The sequence below is a fragment of the Telopea speciosissima genome, chromosome 1, assembly GCF_018873765.1.
Source record: "Telopea speciosissima isolate NSW1024214 ecotype Mountain lineage chromosome 1, Tspe_v1, whole genome shotgun sequence".
Lineage (NCBI taxonomy): Eukaryota > Viridiplantae > Streptophyta > Magnoliopsida > Proteales > Proteaceae > Telopea > Telopea speciosissima.
In genome coordinates this window covers 29,095,846-29,120,647 of record NC_057916.1, presented here as the reverse complement: position 1 = coordinate 29,120,647, position 24,802 = coordinate 29,095,846, and the positions used below count along the sequence as shown (strand labels likewise).

The window sequence follows — 24,802 nt, the reverse complement described above, 5'->3', positions numbered from 1 at the left end:
CTACTTCACCTATTGAGGTTTGCAGACTGCAAAAGAACCCATAATACTTTATACCCTCACTGGATAAGAGAGAGACCAACTAAAACAGCAACCTAGTTGTCTCACTTAGCTCCTGCATTGTCTATTGTAATTGTCTTCAATTACATAGTCCAAGTATTTCATCTTTGCCGGGGAGGAGGGGGGGTTGTTACGAAGTCTGCAATTTTTAGAGTCTTTAATTGATGGGCCTGGCTGATTAATTAGATTAGGTTATGTTGGGTAATGCCTTTAGGTGTTTTGAGAGTCAAGTTTTGTTTTATTAGGTTTTCTAATGAGATTCTGTTTAGATAACTCAAAGGGGCACTTGTTTAGTTAATTAAGGAAGTCTGAAGTGAGTCAAATTAGTCTTTATAAATAGGTTGTATACTGTTATGAATTTTGGTGGATTGAAGAAAAATCATTGTGTACTCGTGGAGAAATGAATCGAACTCTTATCCTATGGTGTAGTGAGCAAACCTTTGATCTGTTTGTGGTAAACAAATTTTCTTTTACTGTTTTCTGTTATTCATTATTCAATTCAGTGTTCTGGGAATGCAGTGAACATGTTGCTTGTTAGACATGGAAACCAGATCTTGTTTTCTTTTGTTGGCCGATCATCTGCAGACATGATTTAATCTTATCAATAAATCAGATTCTTTAAAACAAGTATGAGTTTGCGCTCCTCAATAGAACAGAAAATTGTAATGAGTTTTATTTTGTTGTAGATGAATTTGCATCCTTCATGGGTTGAACGGGCTGTGTTTGAGGAGTAATTGAAAACCAGTAGTTTCAAAACATAGTTTTCAATTGGACCAGATAAATTCAAATGGAATTTAGTTTTGTTTTGCGATCAGCTAGCTAGTTCTAACAAAAGCTGGAAATCGAACTTGGAAGGTTGCTGGTTATGATTCAATCTAGTATGACTTGCTAGTCCAATCCAATTTTAGAACACTATTTTTCTGCATCTTCCATCCTCTATGTTATACCATGGCTATGGGATGTGCTGAAATAATATTTGATGCCCTGTGGTGCATTGGAAATTGGTGTATTCAGTGGAATATTGTCAAATCCCAGTTGACTGAAAGGAGAAAATATGCTGGTCGTTGATAGATACTGGTTATTGTTTCTCCTTTGTAGGGGTTAGGACCATTCACTGGAATATTGTCAAATCCCAATTGACTGAAAGGAGAAAAAATGTTGGTCGTTGATAGATACTGGTTATTGCTTCTCCTTTGTAGGGGGTTAGGACCATTTCAATCTACCCCTCCTAGGACACTGTGAAAGCAGAAATTATACCTGATTACGTTCCTTTCCCCTTTGCTAGAGATTTTTATTATGCCAAAGTGAAACTCATTTCCTGTTTTGAGAAGTGTACTATCCTTCAATTTTTCAGACAGTGTAAAGAGGCTTCTTGTGACACGTGCCTTTTTTCTGCAGGTACTTCTCATACGAACACTTCTATGTGATTTATTGCAAGTTTTGGGAGCTGGATACAGATCATGATTTCTTGATTGACAAGGAGAATCTTATTAGATATGGTAACCATGCTCTTACCTACAGGATCGTTGATCGAATTTTCTCACAGGTTTGTATCTGTCATTTTCTTTTTTGTGTCCAAAATAAATGATCTTTCTTGTATTGAAAGAGGACTTTGTATAATATCAACTAAAGTTTTTTTGCTTCTATTTTTCTGGGTTGGTCCTCTTTATGCTCGACTTATCCTAGATTCCAAGAAAGTTCACAAGCAAGGTTGAGGGGAAAATGGGGTATGAAGATTTTGTTTATTTTATGCTGTCAGAGGAGGATAAATCATCTGAGCCTAGCCTTGAGTATTGGTATGTTAGACACCCCCACTTTCCTTTTGCGAAAATAAAGACTGGTAATTCCCATTGTTGTCATTATGTTGTTTTGTCATGATAGTCAACTTTGTAGTTGTCTGTGCTTTGTTGGTTGGTAAATGTTAGGTTCCATGTTTGATATACATTAAACAATTTTTTTGAATGGGATTAGGGACTAATAGAAGACTTTGGCTTGTCATGGTGCTTTTGCTATCTTAATGGGATTTTACATGTTTTCAGTTTTAGAACTCGTGCTTGCAAGTGCTGTGATTATTATAAATTGATGATCTTCTCTTCTTGTGTCTTTAAGAGAGTTCTTTTGTGGAATCATGAGTTCTGGACTTGAATGTTTTCATGCAATAGGTTCTATATCGTAGGAGCGAAGTAGAGTTTGGATTAAAAGCATAATTTTTCTGGTACAAACCAAATAATATATGCCAAGGATTTTGATGTTATTATCTGTATGTGATATTATAGGGTGTAAGCCTGAGGTGTGTCCTGTAATCATAATGTAGGATGCAAGTGTGATAATGCAAACAAGGTTTAAATCTCCTTGACTTTATTGGTACCAATCAATTCGCCTTGGAGTTGTTTAAGTGTGAGACTGGATCTGCACGGGCTGTTGTTATGGGACTTGCATAGAATAATAGATTGTTGTATGGAAAAATCTAAAACAACTCAGCTTTTTTTGGGATCGGCTACATGGATCCTATCAAAGACAAGATAATAAAGATAAAGCAAAAGAAAATGAACACAACAACAACAACAACAACAACATAGCCTTATTCTAACTAAATGGGGTCGGCCACATGGATCCTTGCTCTCCAATCATTTTTATTCGACATCATACATGAAACGAGGCGGCCTAAGCTATGCATGTTTTTCCTTACAACTTCTCCTATGGTTATTTTAGGCCTACCTCTGGTTTTTTAGAGCCTTCAATTTTAATCAAATCACTCCTCCGTCCTGGGGTGTCTCTAGGCCTTTGTTGGACATGGTTGTGCCACCTCAAACGACTCTCACGTAGCTTATTTTGGATCGGGGCTATACCCAATTCAGCTTTGATGTGGTCATTCCTTACTTTGTCCTTCCTAGTCTTGCCGCACATCCATCTCAACATCCTCATCTTGGCTACACTGTGTTTATCAATATGACGCTTCTTAACTGTCCAACATTCCGTGCCATACATCATAGCTGGACGTATGACAGTCCTATAGAATTTTCCTTTAAGCTTTAAAGGGATACGGCGATCACACAGCACTCCAGACGCATCTCTCCACTTCATCCATCCTACTTTAATCCTCTGGGCCACATCATCCCCTATATTGTCTTCTTTATGAACTATCGAGCCCAGATATCTAAAATAATCACTTTGGGGGATCTCCTTCTCCTCAATATTCACCACTTCATTAGCTATCCTAGTGTGGCTAAAGTTACATACCATATACTCCGTCTTAAACAACAACAACAAACTCAGCCTTATCCCAACGTAATGGGGTTAGCGACATAGATCCAAACAAAACAAAGTAGGGAAAGATGGGGAAAAGAGGGATGGGAAAATAGATGAGAAAAGAAAAATGGAAAATGATAAAGGAAAGAAGGAGAATAAAACGAAAATTGAAAGATTAAAGTAAGAGGAAAGAAGCACAGCTCAACGAGTCAGGAGAATCTTAAATAAATGGGGTTTGGTACATGGATCCTTGCCCTCCAATAGGCTCTATCCGAGGTCATACTTGGTACAAGACCTAGACAATGCATGTGCTTCCTCACTACTACTCCTCTGGTCATTTTAGGCCTGCCCTAGCTCTTTTAGCTCCTTCAATCAGGATCATATCACTCCTTACTGGGGCGTCCCTAGGTCTCCATTGAACATTACCATACCACCTCAAAGGACTCTCTCAAAGCTTATCATTGATTGAGGCAACTCCCAAGTCAGCTCTAAAACATTCATTCCTTACTTTATCCTTCCTAGTTTTTCCGCACATCCATCTTAACATCCACATCTTTGCTACACATAGCTTCTCAATATGACACTTCTTAACTGCCCAACATTTTGCCCCATACATCATAGCCGGTTGTACAATAGTTCTATAGAACTTTCCTTTAAGCTTTAAAGGAATACGTCGGTCACACAGCACTCCGGATGCACCTCTCTTCTTCATCCATCCTACTTTAATTCTTTGTGAAACATCATCCTCTATGTCACCTTCTTTATTTATGATTGACCCCAGATATCTAAAATAGTTACTTTGTGGTATCTTTCTTTCCTCAATTTGCACCATGTTAGTGTCCATCATAGTGTGACTAAAATTACACATTATATACTCTGTCTTCGTTCTGATAATCCTAAAGTCTCTTGTTTTCAAGGTAGCTTTCCATAGCTCAACTTAGTGTTAATCCTTGCTTTTGTCTCATCCACAAAAACAATATCATCGGCAAAGAGCATACACCACGGAACCTCATCTTGAATGCTTTGGTTAGGTCGTCCATGATAGGAGCAAATAGGTAAGGGCTTAAGGCTGATCCCTGATGTAACTAGGGTCATAGGCTTTTTCCAGGTCAATAAAGACCACATGGAGATCCTTCTTGCTATCTCTATATCTTTCCATGAGCCTTCTCAATAAGTAGATAGCTTCTGTTGTGGATCTACCTGACAAAGCCAAATTGGTTCACCGATATATGAGCCTCTCTTCTCAAATGGGCTTCAATAACCTTCTTCTCCCAAAGGTTTATAGTGTGATTCATTAGCTTTATGCTTCCAAAATTTCATAGATACGAGCCTCTCTTCTCAAACGGGCTTCAATAACTTTCTCTGTCTTAGTTCTACTTATTTCAAGACCTTTTGATTCCAAGGTAGATCTGCAAACCTCCAACTTGGCGTTATTCACTGCTTTTGTCTCATCCACCAAAACAATAATTATCAGCAAAAAACATACACCAAGGGACTTGGGTTTAGCGCCGATCCAAGTCTAACATAGGTCTTATATGTATAATTTATCATGCAATTAATTTGGTCAAGTTGTCGATTTGGCATATCCTTGTTTCCTGGGGTGGGTGGAAGAAAATTATCCAATTAGATTTTTTCTGTTGAATGAAAATTCACCATTTTTATCAAGCATCACTTTGATGAGCATTTTGGGCCATGGACTTACCACTCATGCATATGAGCACTCCTTGCTAGCTAGTTTCCTAGGCATGACTAGTCAGTGACGTGTTGCTAGTTGACAATTTAGGCATCAACTAGTCAACAATGTTTGACACTTCACCTAAGTTTGATTTGACAAATTTTGCTCAAAATTGCTCCATATTTTGAGTCTTTGACCCCTGAGGACACAAATATTTTGTTAATTTTTGACACAGTTTGCTTTGCCTTTAGATGCTCAGGTGCCCAGACATCAATTCACTGTTTTGACAAACTTGAAATAAACATTTCTTTTGAAGGACTAGAGGGTAATCACATTTTTAAACTTCATTTTGGACGACAGTTGTCCATAAAGTTTGAGGACCAACAGATTTTCCATCTTGCAAATATGCTACCATATAATGAATCTCTTCCTTATCTGCCTGACAAGGAAAACCACTTCCAACTATATATGTATGTATATATATGATTAGTAGCAGTCTATTTATTTATTGATGAAAGGATAGTCCCGTATAATTATTACTATTATTTCTTCATTATGGTGTTACTTTTTGAATCCAAATGTTAATAAGATGAATGCCTGTTTAAGTAGAACCTTTATTCAACAGATATACTGTCTGGGTGTTTTTGTTCCTCTTAGATATTTGAGTACATAGACACTAGCAACAAGCTAAATGTTTCATGAGAGAGCAATTCATCTGAAAGAAGAAAAAAACCAGTGATATTTAGCTACCTATGCATGACAAGTTAGTGACAGGGGCCCTTTTCTGATATTATTGTTGTTGATTTTTGTAGATGAATGAGACTAGTATTTACTAAGGCTCACTGGGATTTGCTTAAAAAATGGCAAAGTGATTTCTGTTTTACAGTTTTTTGTTATATTGCATTCTTTTCCTCATTCACTTCATAAAATAACTATAATTATCCTTGGATTTCTTTCAGGTTCAAGTGTATAGATTTGGATGGGAATGGAGTTCTCACTCCCAATGAAATGCAGTTCTTTTATGAGGAACAGTTGCATCGGATGGAATGTATGGCCCAAGAACCTGTGCTTTTTGAGGATATTTTGTGCCAAATGGTCGACATGATTGGGCCAGAGGTTGCATTTTGTTTCTTACCTGGTTGTTTTGGGTCTTCCTTTCTTTTGCTTTAGATAGAGGTGAGTCCATTACAAACACTTTTTTTGCTTGCAGAATGAGAGTTATTTTACATTGCGTGACTTAAAGGGCTGCAAACTTTCTGGAAACGTTTTCAACATCCTTTTCAATCTTAATAAGTTCATGGCCTTTGAAACTCGTGATCCATTTCTTATTCGTCAGGTGTGTGCAATGTTTCATTTATTACCATGCATTGTGTGATCAAAATCTGAGGAGAATCAGTAGTTGTGTGAGCAGTGGGATATTAGTAGCTCAGTTTTAATGACCTCCGAAGTTTGGTTTTGTTGCCCACAGGAACGTGAGGATCCAACTTTGACAGAGTGGGACCGCTTTGCCCATAGAGAATATATAAGGCTTTCAATGGAAGAAGATGGTGAGGATGCCTCCAATGGAAGTGCAGAAGTTTGGGATGAGTCGTCACTTGAAGCTCCTTTCTGAGTCCAACTAGGTAAGTGGGTTCCTTGCACTGTTGGATATTGATGTTCAGTGTTGCTCCTTGCTACTTTTCTTGACAGTTGATGTTTTCCAAGACTTCATTTCTCAAATTATTTGGTATCTTTGTTATCCCATGATTATGAGTGTATACTGTGTAGGACCAGATATTGGTATTTAAATAGAGAGTAATCTCTGCAAAAGATGGTTTGTCGGTCTCACTGGTTTTTCATCTAGAGTCCACCGTGTTCAAAAGTATCTTCTTAAGATGTGATTTGGCATATTTAATCACACACAGGCATAAAAGGGTGTACTCAGTGCACGAGGCTCCCGCCACTGTGGGGTCTGGGGAGGTCATAACATACGCAGCCTTACCCCTGCTTTCGCAAAGAGGCTGTTTCCAGACTCAAACCCGTGACCACTTGGTCACAATGGAGCAACCTTACCGTTACACACACGGGCATGATAACTGGAATTACTATGAGCCATATTATGTCTGGCAGTTTGTTCAAGCCAATGAGAATCCAAGAAATGTGATCTTTGCTACACCCATGTTGTATTCTTTGTTTTACCCAAAAAGACTGAAGAGTTTTAACCTTTCTTCTGTCCGGGTAACAGACAAGAAGTACCAGTACCTAACTTTGGCACTCAGATAAATAATTTTACTTAGCCTGAGTTGTTGTTATTATTAACTAAAGAAAGGGCAGAAAATAAATAAACTGATAGGTGTGTGCAGGTGGTCAGTAAGCCAAAGAAAATGTTGTCTTGTTTGGAGTTACTTTCCCAGTTTACCAAGTGTGGCCACAGGTGGCCAGCATCTCAATATGTAGAAATCTTAGGCCACTGGTTTGGCAATATGAGAATATTAAAGTATGTTTGGTCCTTTACTTTTGTTAAATGAAAATAAGTGTTAACAGATATGAATTAGAGAATAAGGCTTGGATGATTAATGATCACCCCAAGCTCTTTATTTATATTATGGAGAATAGAGGACAGAATTACAAGTAAGCAATGTGGGACTAAACCCACATAATAGAAACAAGAATAAAACAGTAAAAAGTCCAGAATATCCCCCACTGTATTCTGGCCAATATAGTCCAACAATAAGAAAATAAAAGATAGATGTGTGAAAGATGAATAAAGTCTTAATGCATTAGTAGGTGGTCCTCTGCCATAAATTCATGTATATGTTTTTTTTTTCCTGGTGGCCGGGGGGGGGGGGGGCGAGGGAGGAGTGTACTATATAGAAATGTTAGTTGCTAGATTGCTTTGCTGACATTAACTTGGAACATCATAAGCATTTGATAAGGAGGTTCAACTTGGAACCAAGGTTCTAAATCTCAGTGTCGAGACCGGTTTAGGTCATGCCTGAAACCGAGACGTGCTGGATCTCGTTTCGAGGTTTCGACACTGGGTTTCAACCCTGGGTTTCATTTCGGCCAGTCCCGAAACCGATTCAACTCGGAGATTTCGGTCAGTTTCGATCGAGGTTTAGTTCCATGTTTGGAACATCATACGCATTTGATAAGGAGGGTCATACCAAGTGTTTGGAGTCCTGCTAGGACCTTTGTTTTGAGCTGTCCTGGCATGCGGTGTAGAGCTTATGGATATGATGCACTAGCAAAAGGAAATAGAGTACTAACTGATGTTGGGTAAAGTACTAACTGATGTCGGATAAGGTATCCAACAGTTCTCTACAGACTAGAGTCAATCAGTTAGAGAGAGGTACAAGTATTCTGCCAGGTGAGAAATGGACTGACTCCGATAGCTACAAGTATTCGGCTAGGTGTAGGTGCTGCAATTTGGAGATTTAATGAACTGACCCTAGGTTGTTGCCTTAATATTTTAAATCTACAATGATTCTGTTGTGAACTTTCTTTACATCAGCTTTTTTGGATAAAGAAAGAAATAGGCAATGGTTCTTGTGATGTGGTGGGCAATCTTTTATTGAGGAATAGGTTTTGCTTGATGGAAACTATGTTATAGAAGTAATGGATGAACATCTGGTTATCCAATAATTAAAATAGTTCAATGCCTTAGACATTTATAACGAACTACCAAACATATAAAGAACCCAACTTAGTTGCATGAACAGAGAAGAATCAGTACTCTTTTTTTTTTTTTGCTAAAGGTCGCAAAAGTATATTAATATCAAAAAAGATGTACAGGATTTAATGTCCAGGCATTCCCAGACGGAGAAAATACAGAGTTGTCTTGTGACTCCACCTTAGCAGAGCACAAGACAACCAAAAAAGACTCAAGGATCCACCTTCGGCATGGCCATCAGCAGAGTCAATGAGTCATCAAGTCAAAAAGAAGCAATCTAGCACACAGCCTGGATTGAAGATATCAAGGGTGATGCAGATTCATCACTGAAATAGGTTTGTTTTATTAGGAATAAGTCTAGGGTAGGGTTCTATACATGTTGGGCCTTTGGTCCCATGGGTTTTCTATGTAATAGGTCACTTTTATGGACCTAAAGTATCGGTAATAGGGTTGCATACGGGATTAGTTGTTTTAGTTCCATACTTAGTTTTATTTTGGTGTTTTTGTTCATAAATTGAACCGGTTCAACCGATAGTTCAATTTAAGTGATTTTAGTAGTTTTTTTTTAAGTGTTTAGTGGAGCTGGAGTGCTGGACTAGGACTTTGTTTAGAATCTATTTTAGTTTCTTAGTCAGTTTAAGTTACATAATAGGTTAAGGATAGGGTTAATCTTTTCCTTTTTAATGTAGGAGTCTATTTTTGAGTCTTTTATATTAGGTTGTAAGCATAGTTGTCACGTCGTTACGGTGATCCAAGTCGGTGGAGGGGTATCATGTCGATATATCGACATGTCGTCCGCCATGGCAACCGACCATGTTTTATTTTTTATTTTCTCTATTTTTAATGTCATTTAGTATAGTATAATATATACCCTATAACATAAAAAATTAACATGAAAATGTACTACTAATCTACTATGGTTTAATTCATGAAAGTGTAATATCCATTAGTGTATATGAAATCAAGGATTATCAAATAATTGATAGCAATAGTCTTGCTGATGATGAAGTTGAAAAATCATGAGAGTTGCGATATTATTTATATAAAAGTGACTACAAAATTAACAAAACAAAAAAACAATTACAAGAACGTAATTTATATTGAATGAATAAAGCTAATAAACAACCCATCTAAATAAAAAAAAAAATTTGGTGATGTGAATATGTGATTGTGTATTAGTCAATAGTGTATAGTGTTTTCTGTTTGATTTTTTTTAATTTTTTTTGTGTCAAGGAAAAATCATTAAAATAAAAAATGGTTAAAAAAATTTATTGTTAAAAAATCAAGTTTTATAATTTGAAACAACCATGTCGCCCGATATGGCCATATGTCGTGTTATGGCATCCATGGCGGCGCCATGGTGACGACATGGAGGCCATATCGGTCGATATTCTTACATCATCCATATCGGTGGTCGATATGCCCACTTCTCCAGCGATATGACGCCATGGCGACACCATGACAACTATGGTTGTAAGGGGGGCAAGTATTGGACACGAATTTTGATTATGAAAAGCTTTTTGCTGCTCTTCTTCTTCTTGAAGCTTGTCTTGTGTTTGATCAAGGCTGGTGGGATTGGTGTTTGATCCAATCGACACCTTGCAGTTTGAAGCCCGGGTAATTCTTTGAAGATTTCATTCAAGTTTTAGTTCACATTTTGATTTTTATTCAAGTTTTACAATCAAGCAAGCTGCTGCCAAGAAAAATCTGCAACTAAAGTAAGTTTAAATCATACCCAACCCCTACCATTCTTCTTTTAACCTTCCATACACCCAAACCTAAATTCCCCCTTCTGTTTTTAATTTTTTCCAAGACCGCACTTTACTTAAATCTATGCCTGTAAACGGATCGGATTCGGCTCCGATACGGATCAGATGTAATCGGATTCGGATATTTCCTGGTCGAATACGGATACCTGTAAACGGATTCGGATGGATTTGGATGCGGATCAAATTCGGATTTTCGACCATTCGTTTACACCTCTGCCTTGTGTAACCCGAACCTTCCTCCCCCTAGTGGATACAATTTACTCTCAATCCATAGTTTTAGATCATGATTCTCTTTTCTTCATATTCTAGAACCTGTTGAATCTTAAAAAACCCTCAAGATTGTTATTTACTTAATTTTTTATATTTAAGTATTTGGATTCGGATTTTTATCGGAGTATTCGGATTTTTTTCCAGATATCTCTAATCGAATGCGAATGCCCCTAAACTGATACGGATGCGGATCGAATTCGGATTTTCGGTTATCCATTTACAGCCCTACTTAAATCAGACCAACTGAACCAATTGGATGCAACCAATTTAAACCGGTTCAATTTAAAAAACAGAAAATAAACTAAGTATGGAAAATGCAAGCAAAAACCTAACCTATGGCTCCCTACTTAAGCCCTAAGTTTAGGACTTCTTCTTCTTCTTCTTCTTCCTACTTGGAGCTGCATCACCTAAATCCGTCCATACCTAACCAGCTGTCAAAACCCTTCCATATTTGGATCGAATTCTCCCCTCACCTATTGGGAAACTCGATCCAAGTTTGGTCCACTTTTGACCACTCTAAACCCTAGATTCCATCTTCTTTGTCTTTTAAAAAACCCAAAACCCTAAACTTAACCCTTTGCCAATTCATTCCAACACACTTTCCACCATTAAAACTTAACGTAACCTACACTGATAGACTCCCATACATCAACTTGACCTAATCCTTCCATCACACTCTAGGTCCCATCAAACCCTAACCCTAGTTTCACAATTTTCACTTATTTTGACCTAGCCGAATTACCTAGTTCATAGCAGATCCTGGTTATTGGCTTCTAGTTGATCTCTTGCCAATCTAAAACTACATTAAAGACTCAAACCGAAACCTAGATCTCTCTTCAAAATCCCTGATAATATCATTTTGCACACAAGGAGGATGAGTGGACCAATTGAAAGAATCTTGTAATTCAACACTTTTCTTTGGTAAAGAGTCTGCCACTATATTTACTTTCTTGTATCAATGGGTGATTTTCCATGATATAGAGGAAAGGAACTGCTTACAATATAATCATTGCTGTTGAAAAAAAACTAAGTATTGGGGACTGATTTGGAAATATATAAGCATTGCACTGTAGTCACATTCAATCCACAAATGAGAAAAGCCGTTATTATTTTCCAACTTTAAACTGATAAATAGGGCTGAAAATTCAGCGACAAAATTTTTTTGAGCACCCGGATAATGAGAAAAACTCCACTCAGAGGTGCCATTTGAATTCCTAAAAATTCCTCCTGCACCCGCATGTCCTGGGTAACCTAACCACTCTAAATCTGGTTTACACCATTTAACTTCCAAAGTTCTTACAGGAGGTGGAGAAGAGAAATTTGTTCCCACTTGCCTTGAGATTACAAAGTCATCTGCCGAACTAATTTTGCAAGACATCAAAGAACTAGCATCTCGAATATCATGCTCTATAGCTTCCGTGACCGCTCTTGAGTCCCTACATTTTTCTTCAAATCTTCTCAAATTCCTTTCAGCTCATATATACATAGGAATCAATACAAAGCGTGATAGCCAAATCCATCTAAGAAGCACCACTACCGATTTCCTATTCCTACAGGTAAGAAACTTATTGATACAAACAAAGTTAGGCCAAGCAACTTTAAAATGTCTGAGAAAAGCTGCCAAACCTTCCTTGAATTGGTGCACTCCAAAAAAATATCATTTAAGGTTTCAGGTGCCCGCAAGCACAAGTTACATCTTGAGGCTAGAGGAGCCCTTTTTATGAGAAACCATGGAGGCTTCAAGGCTTTGTTCCGAATCCCATTCCAGGTTGATTTAACAGAAAATTTCCCAGATTGAGAGAACTTCCAAATACGCTTATCTTCCTCTAGCAACGTGGTAAGGGGAATCTCAGCAGTAAATGCAAAAATATTCTGAAAAAAAAAGCGATGAAACTGGAGGAAAAGACCAATTAGCATGATCAATAAAGGATGAAATAGTGCAACGAAAATTCTGAAATAAAAGAAAGCTCCAACCCCGAGAGCTCAGCAATAGAAACATTTCCAAGCCATCTGTATTTCTATAAATTTATGTGGGTCCCATCTCAGAAGAATCAGTTCTCAGTTTGCATAATCAGGTAGAAGAAAGTAGTCCACTCAAGAATCGGATCAGTTAAATAACAGCAGGAAAAGAAACAGAAACAGCAGTAGCAAAATAGCTATAAACAACAGAATTAATTGTGGTAAATTACCTCCATTATTTCGATTGAATTTCTGAAGTTCAAACACAGTAATTATAACTACTAACTATGACCCTTCTGGGGTAACATAATCTGAAAACAATCCAACTTCCGATTGATAGAGAAGGTAAGTATAGAGACTTCAGAATAAATCATATGACTAGTTCACATTGTTCTTGAGCAGGTGAGTAAGAGAACAATTAAATGGCATGAATTACCTTCCCTATTTATTTTCTATGCCCAAAATAAATAGAATAGGATATAGCTGTGGCATGTCAAGAATTACCTCCCCTAATGAATTCCTATACCCAAAGGAAATGGTCTATGATATAGCTGAATTCTTGTGTCTGATGTGCATCAGTAATCTCTTTATTCTTTTGGTTTCTGCCACATTCTTTTTTCAACTTCTCATGACCTCCTGAATATTTTTGTTGGGGGGGGGGGGGGGTTGAGTATAGCTGAATCCTTGTGTCTGATGTGCATCATTTAAGCTCTTTATTCTTTCGGTTTCCACTACATTCTTTTTTCAACTTCTCATTGCTTCCTTCCTTGAATTGAATGTCTCTATGAGGGATGAATATAGCAATTCTGGTTCCCTTTGGCTTTATATCGAATGGGAAGCTTCATTGATTTTCATACTCCCACATAATGGACTTGTCAGGTTCTGGTGTTCTAGTCCATTTATGAAATATGAAATATGCAATATGTAAGTATAGATTCTTGGTGTTCTATTTTGGTCGCCATCTGCCATAGATTTTCACTTAGTCAAACAGACATGTATAAAGAAAATAGAATCAAGAAGTCTCCAAGAATCTACAGAGTTTTGGAAGCTATCATGGAAAAAAATGGTTGGGCATTAATATAGAAAAGAACATGAAACATTAATGTATAGTGTCTTCTGGAAAATAACATGAAGTTTCACTATTCTTCAGATAAGGGTATGGAAAGTATTGTTACTTTGATTTGAGTTACCCTATTCTTCTGTCAGTATCATTAGGTTGGGTTAATATGGTTATTGAAGGGTTCTAACAGATCTGGAGCTTCCTTTAATGTTGACTTGTCTCAGCCTCTCTTGAATCTCAGTTATAGTTGTGTCCATTTAATGATGAGATTATTACACAATGGGAGAATGAATTGCTGTTGTTAGAGTATGTATCGGAGCCATAGACCTCTATACCGTGGGATGGATGGTGTGTTTTTTGGTCTAAGTTCGTTATAGTTTCCTGTTGTAACTAGGTATTGTTTCCTGTTGTGATTAGGATTTGCTACCTAAGATAAGAGTTGTGTTTCTTTTCTGATAGTAATCTTAATCTGATAAAAATAATTGTGCTGGCTGGTGGTAGATTATTCTGATCTATCAGTCTTCGTCCCTCTCCTTTCTTCCTCTGTGGCTCTGTTATTTGATTATTCAAATTCTGATGTACTTACATTGTACAACAACAACAACTCAGCCTTGTCCCACTAAATGGGGTCGGCTAAATGGGTCCTTGCCGTCCAATCTGCTCTATTCAAGGTCATACTTGATGCAAGGCCTAAGTTATGCGTATCTTTCCTCGCTATTTCTCGTAGTGTATTTTAAGTTTGCCCCTAGCTCTTTTAGTTTCTTCAATCTGAATGAAGTCACTCCATCCTACTGGAGCATCCCAAGGCCTTTGTTGGATATGGCCATGCCACCTCAAATGACTTTCTTGTAGCTTAGCACATATTGGGACTACACCCAAATCTGCTCTAATATGGTCATTCCTTATCTTATCCTTCCTAGTTTTGCCACACATCCATCTCAACATCCTCGTCTTCGCTACACTTAATTTATCTATATGACGCTTCTTAATTGTCCAACAGTCTACACCATACATCATAGCCCATGACTGTCCTATAAATTTTTTCTTTAGCATTAAAGGAATATGTCGATCACACAACACTCCAAACACACCTCTCCACTTCATCCATCCTATTTTAATTCTCTGTGAAACATCATCTTCTATATCACCTTTATTTATGATTGAGCCTAAATACCTAAAATAATCACTTTGCAGAATCTCCCTCATCAATTTTCACCATCTCAATTTTCTGTCCTAATCAAGGTACTAAAACTCGGGTCTCGGTACCAACTCGGCTCTTGGAAAAACCGAGACGAGTCGAGATCTCGTCGAGTTGGTGCATTTTTTTTTCCCAACTCGAAGCCTCAACTTTGGGTCAACCTGAGATTCGAGATCTCGCCGAGATATGTCGAGTTTTGGCAAGTTAGGTAAGGTATTTAAGTGGTAGGTGGGGTAAAAAAAGGGTCGAAACCGAGATCCGAGATCTCGGCATCGTCGAGATATTGCACTTTTGAGACTCGCATGCAATCTCTTCTCGATTTTTCCAAAAACCGAGAAACTCGGCGAGATCTCGCCAGTTCTCGATGTCACTAAAGTTACACAGCATATACTCTGTCTTCGTTCTAGGCTATGCTAGCATTCAAAAAGGTTATAGATATTATGATTCCATTACTTGTCAATATTTTTTCAGTAAGGATGTGACTTTCTTTGAATCTACACACTTTGCTGAGAGTCGTTAGATGGATGATAATGTCCTAACCATAGTTGTCAAGGCGGCGAATCGACCCAAGGCGTTGGAGGGGTGTCTAAGCGCTTAGGCGACAAGGTGCCCGCCTAGGCGTCACCTAGGCGACCAAGGCACTCCCAAGTGTTATTTTTTTTATTTCCTTCTTTTCTAACATTATTTAGTATGCTACAATATACCTTATATAATAAAAAATCAATATTAAGCCACATGAAGTCACATCAAGTCATCAAAAATCAATATTAACCCACATCAAGTCATAAAAAATCAACATAGAACTAAAAGACAACAGAACTGAAGAAGTAAGCTATTGGAAGTTTGAAACAATCAAACATACATTTGGTTTATACTAGTCTCACATTTGGTTTATACTGTTCTTAGAAAATATGATCTTATCTATAAGTAATTAAATTGTTCTCGATTTAGAGAAATGTTCTTATTCTCTAAGAAGTTTGACTAGTGAGATGATTTTATTTTTTCATGAAACTTTTAGTAATAGGTAGAGCACAAAACCAGCTTTCCAACAAATCCAAAATTTCTTAAATCTGATTTATATTGAAGAAGTTATGTTCCGGTCAAACCTTATTTGGTATGCGTAAATGCTGTCAAAATCGCACTGAATGAAAATATTTTTTTTGCCGCACTTTTGGTTTTTAGCAATGTTTTACCATATTAAGATTTATAGAATTTTTAGATTTGAGAAAAACCCCAGCATTAGAAAGTTGAAAATTTGACCTACCGTCGAAAATCCAGTTTTTGTTCTTCAACTGGGGGGAGGTTCATTTTTTATCCTTTTGGAATTTTATTTTTTAACTATTTTTATTGGATTCAAATAGGGGGTATTTGCTTAATTATGAATAATATCTTAAGTAAATGAAATACCAAATATAAAAAACATTTACATAAATGATATTTGGTATAAATAAGGGCCAATACCGGGTTCGATACCAATAAAAACCAATGTAAGGTGCCTTGCAACAAGGCGGAGGTCGCCTAGGCCCCAATAAAACCGCTTTGACGCCTAGGTGGTGCCTAGGCGACGCCTTGACAACTATGGTCCTAACACCTCCACCACTTTCAGTCTTTGTTCCCTTTATTGACTCTCATTTTGATAGTGCTCCAGCCAAACAATTATAGATATACAATTGTCGTCCCAAGTCCACGACCTCAATTGCTCCATCCCAACTACTCTCTACTTCATCAGACACTTTGGGTGGGGATCCTCCATCCCCTGACTTGCCCATTGCTCTCCGTAAAGGTACTTTTGCTTATATTCAACAGTCTAAGTTGCTTATCCTGTGTCTCAATTTGTTACCGCTTCTCATCTTCCACATTTACTTCACAATTTTGCCTTGTCTCTACCTACCATGTCTATTCGCACTAAGTATTAGGACGCCTTATTGTACCTTGTTGGAAATAGGTTATGGATGTTGAGATGGATGCTCTGCTGGACGTCGGACTTGGACTCTTATTGAATTACCCTCGGGAAAGGAGCTTGTGAGGTGTCGTCGGGCGTACACAGTTAAATATCATCCTGATGGGTCGCGCTTTAAAGCTTGTTTGGTTGCTAAAGGCTTTACTCAAACTTATGGTGTTGATTAGTTTGAGACTTTTTTTCTAGTGGCGCATCTTAATTCTATACGGGTTCTTGTCTCCTTGATCGTGAGTCTTTATTGCCCTATGTTTTAGCTAGATATTAAAAATGTCTTTCTTCATGGTGAGCTTGAGGAAGAGGTTTATATGGAGCAACCTTTCGGGTATGTTGCTCAGGAGGAGAATGCGTCCAAGATATATGCCGTCTTCACAATGCTATGTATGGGCTGAAATAGTCTCCACGTGCTTGGTTTGATAGCTTTAATAAAGTTATTCGTGGATATTGGTTCACTCGGTGCTTCTTTGATCACTTTGTTTTCGTACGTTGTTGGGGGGGGGGGACAAAGTTGTGATCCTAGTTGTGTATGTTGATGACATTCATAATTTCAGGTAATTATTTTGGTCAAGGGTTGAAAGAAAAAGATCCCAAGACAAATCCCACTCGGATAGAAAACCCCAAATTTGACTGAAAGTCAAAAAACCTCTCAGATTATCACCAAACTCTAAGAAACAATAGCCAATAGGAAGAATAAGAACCATTCAAAAGATGGGAATGGTCCAATGAGTGGTTTGGATGTAATTTAGAAAACAGTGTCACGGCCTCACGGGTGGATATCCCTGAGATGGAAAACTGAAATTAAATTCAATCCGGCCAATGGATTGGTCTGAAATTTTGATTCAATAATCTAAATCAAACCCCGGAAGTAATTAAATAATCCAACTGCTGGATTAAAATTAATTTGAAAAACAAAATTTCTGGAATTGAGAAAACCCAAAAAATAGTGATTTTTAAGTAGCTGTAGAATCAGGCCTTAGATGGGGTCCAGTTTTTGGTCCGGTGTTAGTTCTAAGGTGCTCTTTGAATCCTCAAAGCAGTGGCAAGAAAGCATTTTCAGATAAATGATTTGGGAGTCCTCATATATTTTCTGGGGATTGAAGTTGTTCGTTGCAAGAAAGGTGTCAGTCTGTCTCCGGACTTTTTGTCTGAAACAAGTATGTTAGGCTGTAAACCTATTGACAATCCTATGGATCCAAATCTGAAACTTGGGGTGTGTGATGGTGAAATTTTGAGGATAAACATCAATACAGATGATTTGTTGGGAAACTTATTTATCTGACTGTTTCTCGTCTAGATATTTCCTTTGTTGTTGGAGTCATCAGTCAATTTATGGAGAATCCTAAACGTGCTCATTGGGATGCTGTGTGTCTTATTCTGAAGTATCTTAATTCTTAAAGAGTGCTCCTGGCAAAAGTCTTATGACTCTTATTTATCGTCGTCATGCCACACTGATATTGTAGGGTACTCTGATGTTGATTGGGCTGGTGCTGCCAACGATCGTAGGTCAACTACTTGAAATTGTACTTTTGTTGGTGGTAATCTTGTTTCTTGGAGGAGTAAGAAGCCGACTATTGTGGCTAGGTCAAGTGCAGAAGTTGAGTATAGAGCTATAGCTCATACTATTGCTGAGTTGATGTGATAGAAGTCTCTCCTACAAGAGTTGGGGTTCTCAGTTCCTCAACCAATAAAGATTTATTGTGATAACTGATAATCTGGCTGTAATCTATATTGCTTCCTGAAAGAACCAAGCACATTGATGTTGATTGCCATTTTGTGAGAAATGTTGTCATGTAGAAGCTTATTTCAACTCCGTTCGTCAACTCCAACAATCAACTTGGTGATATGTTTATAAAGGCGCTGCTTTGACCTGCATTTGTTGATGGTTGTTCCAAACTGGGTGTGGGAGATATATTTACTCCTACTTGAGGGGGAGTGTTAAAGTATGTATGTATCAGTTGGAGATCTATGGGTGTCCATAGACCTCTATACCATCGGATGGATGGTGTGTTTTTCTGTCCAAGTTCATTATAGTTTACAATCCGATGGTATATTTTTCTGTCCAAGTTCATTATAGTTTACAATTGTAACTAGGTATTGTTGTGATTAGGATTAGCTAACTAAGAGTTGTGTGTTTTTTTTATTGTAATCTTTATCTGATATAAATAATAGTGCTGGCTGGCGGTAGATTATTCTGATCTATTGCACAGTCTTCCTCCCTCTCTCGATCTTCCATCCTCTTCCTCTTTGGCTCTGTTATTTGATTAGTCAGGTTCTGATCTACTTACAGCTGTTTTGTTTTATTGTTCTGCTATAAGGCTGTTTCAGGGTCATGGCTTGTTATCAGGTGTCATTTTGTAGTTATGGTTGGGCTGTCTCTGATTTTATGATTACTTGCTGGTTTGTTCATTGTTTGGAAAATGGGGATATGAATGTAAATGCTGAAGGAACAGGGGACATTCTACATCAAATATCGTCGTATGTTTTTATCATACAGGAATATTTTTTTTATTATTTTGTTTCTCGTTATCCTTTTGAAACTTTATTTAAATCTTTTGGAAATGCTTTTACAGAAAGCTCTGGATGCTTTTACGTGAACCTGGGCCATTGAATGAAGAAACACTCGTGACATGAGAATCCTCTGAACAGACGACTTAACCGCTACATCCACCCTTATAGGCAGTAAATTTTCTGCGTGGCCATGTGAAATATGTCTCAGATGTGCTTATTTTTCTGGCAGGCAACAATTTTGCCATAATGCAAATGAAGTGAGCAGGCACTGTAGAGTGCCGCAGGGATTGAGTTTGTTTGGAAATGCCAGCTGCTTCCCTGGGGAAGGAGGGGTGGTTGCTTACAAGTGATGTAATCATCGTCCAGGTACCTATAATGTTTCAGAATATTATCAGTCAGGTTTACTTCTTCCTTCATAAGGAAATCTGTTCAATTTAGTCTTGTTGCATTTGTCCTTCCAACGTATCCATTGTGGTAAGTTTGAGCAGGCGTAGCTTCATGGGTACATGCTATTTGGGCCCGATGGTACATTTTTGGTCCTTTGTCTGCTGGGTTTTTCTTCACCTTAGATGTTATCTTTCTTTACCGGGTAAACGGTGGAAGAAACCTTGGATCTTTTGTTTTCAGAGAATATCTTGTTGAAATGCTATTTCGTTTTGCTGTTATCTAATAAAATTCATTTTTTGATCTAAAACCAGTTATATGATAATAATGAAGAACATGTGATCTCTCCTTTTGCCATTGTTTCCCTCTTATTTTATATCAATGCCCTGGTGATCTCTCGAGAAAGTTGCAACCATGTTACACTTCAAGGTTGATCCAACTGATATCGATAGTTTCTTTTTGATGCCTGCCCGTCCATGTGCAGCATAGTAAATACCCCTTAACGCTCTCTTAGGGCTTGGGCTAACTCTCTTGGTCTATATCTATCTAAGAAAAGCTAACAATTTGAATTGTGGGCTCATTGAATTGGCTTTTGATCTCTTTTTCCCCGACTTGGACAAATTATCAAACATAACAAGAATAAGGGTGCCAATTCGACTTTTGAGTCCATTGAGTTGGCTTTCGATCATCTTTTTTTTGTTGTTTTCAGGATCTAGTAAAGAGTATTCAATACTTATGAGACCAACTGAGAAAGCAAGCAATGATCTTCAAATCTAAGTTGAGTTCACCATTTGGCAAAGTAAAGCTTTAGAAAATGGTTGAAAAGTCATAATGTTTGAAGTCTGACCCAAAGGGTGTCTCCTCCCTCTTTTTATCCGGTGGTTGGATGATGTGTGCACGGACTTGGGTGAAGAAAAAAAGAGAATAAAGACAGAGATAGAGAAGATGAGAGAGAAAATAGGGGTTTTGGGTCTTTATAGAAGCTCAACTCTTTGAGATAATTTAGGGAATTTGCAAGACTCCTTCATTCATCGTTTGTAAGCTATTTACAGATTACACATCACAGTCAGTTAGATAACTTCTAATAACTACACTTATTCACTTCCCATTATCCGATAATTTCCCCTACTAAACCTAAGGTAACTACCAATAGGAGAGAGTCCCTCTACCAACGCTGCACGTAACACTGGAACAGAACACAGTCGGATCAATCTTCCTGCAGATTGGCTTCCAACCCCCCTCTCGAGCAGGGGGGGAGGGGGGACAATCTTGTATCGATGGAACGGTTCTAACTAAGGGTACATTTATCCAAAAAATGGTTTTTTAATGGAAGTTGAAGGAAAAACCGTCCAATTAGGCTCAATACATCTGATCCGTATCTGCGGCAGTCTCAACACTGATACCGATGATCCCCATTACCCATACCGTTTTTTAAAACAATGATGGTGATGAAGAAATACACCATAGATGAAGGAAAGCTGGTTCCAAAAATAACCTTTAGAGAAAACTTACGGGAGAGCGTTCTCTGTGGGGGAGCGTAGGGGTCATGCGTATGCGGCAGCCAATGAGAGCACGCGTTGGCATCTTGGGGTCAGAATTTCCACCTTTCATGGGGTGTAGGTGATCATTTCGTCCTCTAATGTGTCTGGACGTTGTATGCGCCCCCGCCCCCACCCCCATAGAGAAGATTTTCCAAAAACTTTACTATGGTACTGTTGGAAGAAAAGTTTGCTCCACTTCTCTAATGTAAGGATGTCAACGGATAGGAGTTTACATCTTTATCGTTTTGTTGATGAGGGTTAGGATTGAGACTTGAGAGTTTAGCAACTATACTTTCTTCTATTCTTTTTAATCTTTGATTTACGTTTTCTACTTTTGATTTTATCTTGCATTTATTTTAATAGATATATGATTCCATATATCACAATGCATAAAACAATATATATAAACCAATAGAAAATCTAGAAAAAGAATCACATATCTTAACTTATAAAATTATAAAAATAAGAAAAAACTTAATCATATAGACGGACACAAAGATATATTTCAAACATTTTATTACTAAATGAATTGGATAGGGGGATTATCATATTTGTATCCGATTAGTTTTTGGACGGATTCCAATTCTCCTAAATAGATAAGGACGTGAATGGAATACGAATTTTTGAATATCCGTTGACATCTTTACGAAAATGTTTGGTGCAATGTAGAAAGTCTTGTCCAAGGTTTAAACATATCAAAGTAGGTACATGATTTTTTTGGGAACAAAAGTAGGTACATGATTGGTCTCCGTTGATTCTGATTTGAATTGATTCGAAATCTCTCAAATTGAGGAAATTTTGGTCCAATTTTATTTGAACTTGATTGGTAAATCTGTCTTAATTAGGATTGGTCAGTGGACTTCTCTAATAGTTTTTTTTTTTTAATTCTTTTTTGGCGGGATTTTAAAGTGAAAGTCTGGAGTTTGTTCTCTTTTTAACATTTTTCTAAACGAATTTGGGCACCAAATATTTTTGGAAAGTGATCGAAATACTTCCAAGTTTTCTTCACTGTTTGGTTTGATTTCTTAGGAAATCTATTGTTTCCAGCTCATCACCAATTTACGATCTGAACTTTTTACTTTCCGTTTTCTCTCTATTATATGTTACTTCCTCTTGAGTACTAGGAACAGTTAATATTTTTCTAACTATCAGTCTGACCCCAATATCTTGTTTGACAATATTAATCATTCGACTTCAGATCTATGCCTATTGCCTTCCCCTTTTTTAGATGATTTATCTTTGGTTCTTATTGTCAGAATATCCTTGGATTTTCGTGAAACTCTAAACAAGTCTCATACAGAAAATTAGAACACAGTTGAATAAAGAATACGAGAGAAATGATGTGTACTTTGCACTCAAGTATGTTGGAGAAGACTCAGTGGAGTTCTCTCACAACGAACACGAACAAAATCTTTGGTTTCAGTCTTCCACAATCTTCTTGTCTCACTTGCACCCCTCAAATTCTTATTGGAAAGAACAGATAATAAGTTCAAACAGGTACTCCAACCTTGTATTTATAATACAAAACCCTAATACTTGTTCACCCATAATGGAAAGGATTTGAATACCCCCCCATCAACCTTAAAGTGGTCTCAAACCGGATTTTATGCCCATGGACTCACACCAATAGATTAACATATAATTATTATTATTATTTTTTTGGTAAAACATACATATAATTAATTAAGCCCATAAAAACTGACACCGGTTTCCCTTAGTCAATTATGGATTACCTTGAACTTGTACACTTCGATTCTATTACCATTATATGTGATGGTAGTTTTGCTAGTGTGACTGAGAAAACAGGATAGGTTTTAATTGTGATTTATCAAAAGAACTTTATTGTTGCTTGTATGGATTTTGGCTTCACAAGGACTGCACAAGAGATCGAAGAAAAGAGATTGTTCCAAGGATTGCAACGAGTAGGGGCATTGGGAGGCATTTGCATCGGCATTGGGACTCATTGTGCGGGTTTAGCAAACATATCGATGATCATGGGAGTTTTTCATTGTTCTGTAGGATATCAAAACTATTTTGAGTTCGTATGAGAAAGTTTGTATTACTAAGGTAGATAGATCTTATGTTTCTATTGCTAATGATCTTTGCTATCTCTGCTAGATTTAATACGAAACGAGGTATTCTTTCCTTTTTAAGTAAGATTAATTTTAATTTCTAATCCCGAAAAAGGGGGGGGGAAATTGGTATGATATATGGTTGATGTTGAACCCTAAATTTGATACATGGTTAATCCATTGGGTATACTATGGTTGGTTTATGAGCTCAATCTTATTATAACTCATAAAGGATGGATCATTTGGACTGCATTCTAGGTCTATAATGCATTTCAAGAAATCATACCAAACGCAGATAGTCTCCCACCCATGATCTTAAACATCTAGATCCACCATTTATATAATGTATATGTGTTATCTCATCTTCTCAACCTCAACATATTGTGGGTCCTGGTTTTTTAAACTAATCCAACCATCGATCTTATAGTGAATTATTAGATTTTCTCAAATATAATTTCTTATAAAAAAAAAGCTTCAACTATCAGTAGAGATTGATGCTGGACTGCTGCTTAGCATTTAAAAAATCAGAATCAATCATGATTGATCTAATTCCAACCAATTCGACATAACCGATTCTTGGTATAAAACCTTGGAGCCACCGAGTTTTCAAATCTTAGGGCCAATTCTAGGGTTTTTTGGGACCGATTCCATCCAAATTGGAATTGGAATCGGAATCAAAATTTGCAAGGGTTCCATCTCCCATATTTTGAAACACTAGCGCTAATAAAGATGCTGCAAATTGAGAATCATCCATTCTTTCCGTTTATGATGTTCAAAGGGATGGACTTGTCGGATTTGGAAGGCCAGATTGGTCGATTCGGATTGGAATCAGTCAAGGCTGATCTCGATTCTGGTTGAACCATGTTGGATTTCTAAGGTTAGAGCATATTTTTGTCGATTAATTGTGGTCGAATCCTAAACAATTCAGACCGACTTCGATCTGATCCGAATCCTAATTTTGGAACAATTAATTTTGGTCCATTGCCTAGGGTTTAAAACCCGGAATCAGGATCCAGATCGGTCCCGGTTGATTCCATTCCCGATAGGAATTGACCTAGAAAACCGAAAACCCTAGAATTGGCCGGTAGATTCCTAACCCTACTGATTCAGTTGGGATTGGTATGGTCCGGATCGATCTCCACCGATTTTAAATCACTGGTCTGCATCCTCTCTGTCCCTGAAAATCCCGATTTCTAGTCTCTGCAAGTCCAAAACCCATGATTCCATGAACTTCTCAGGGCAAGATAGTACGGGTCTCTTGGGATTCCTTTGAACCATTTAGAGTCCATACATTTTCATGCCTTACGTTACTTTCTATTTGACTCAGGCTTTACCTTGCATTTCTGAGCGAAAATCAATGGCTACCCAATCAAACCTCCGCTTTTCCCTAAATAACACAATAGTTGTGGTTTTCTTAGCATTAGATTCTTGTGGACTTCATGTTCTTTGGG

At 37.5% G+C, this 24,802-nt stretch overlaps 1 protein-coding gene across 3 annotated transcripts in view; it reads left to right on the top strand.

Moving 5' to 3' along the window:
• The window catches only part of LOC122668061 (serine/threonine protein phosphatase 2A regulatory subunit B''beta-like), a 36,802-nt gene extending 16,799 nt beyond the window's left edge, over positions 1-20,003 (top strand). For 2 of the 3 annotated variants that reach the window (XM_043864626.1, XM_043864610.1), the window contains exons 8-14: positions 1,456-1,603; positions 1,744-1,853; positions 5,941-6,097; positions 6,192-6,317; positions 6,450-6,603; positions 9,275-9,285; positions 19,417-20,003. In XM_043864626.1, coding sequence (XP_043720561.1) covers positions 1,456-1,603; positions 1,744-1,853; positions 5,941-6,097; positions 6,192-6,317; positions 6,450-6,593 — 685 coding nt within the window. In that variant the 3' untranslated portion in view covers positions 6,594-6,603; positions 9,275-9,285; positions 19,417-20,003. The remainder of the gene's footprint in view (positions 1-1,455; positions 1,604-1,743; positions 1,854-5,940; positions 6,098-6,191; positions 6,318-6,449; positions 6,604-9,274; positions 9,286-19,416) is intronic. The other variant, XM_043864618.1, reaches the window with a different exon arrangement.
• The last annotated feature ends 4,799 nt before the right edge of the window (positions 20,004-24,802 follow it).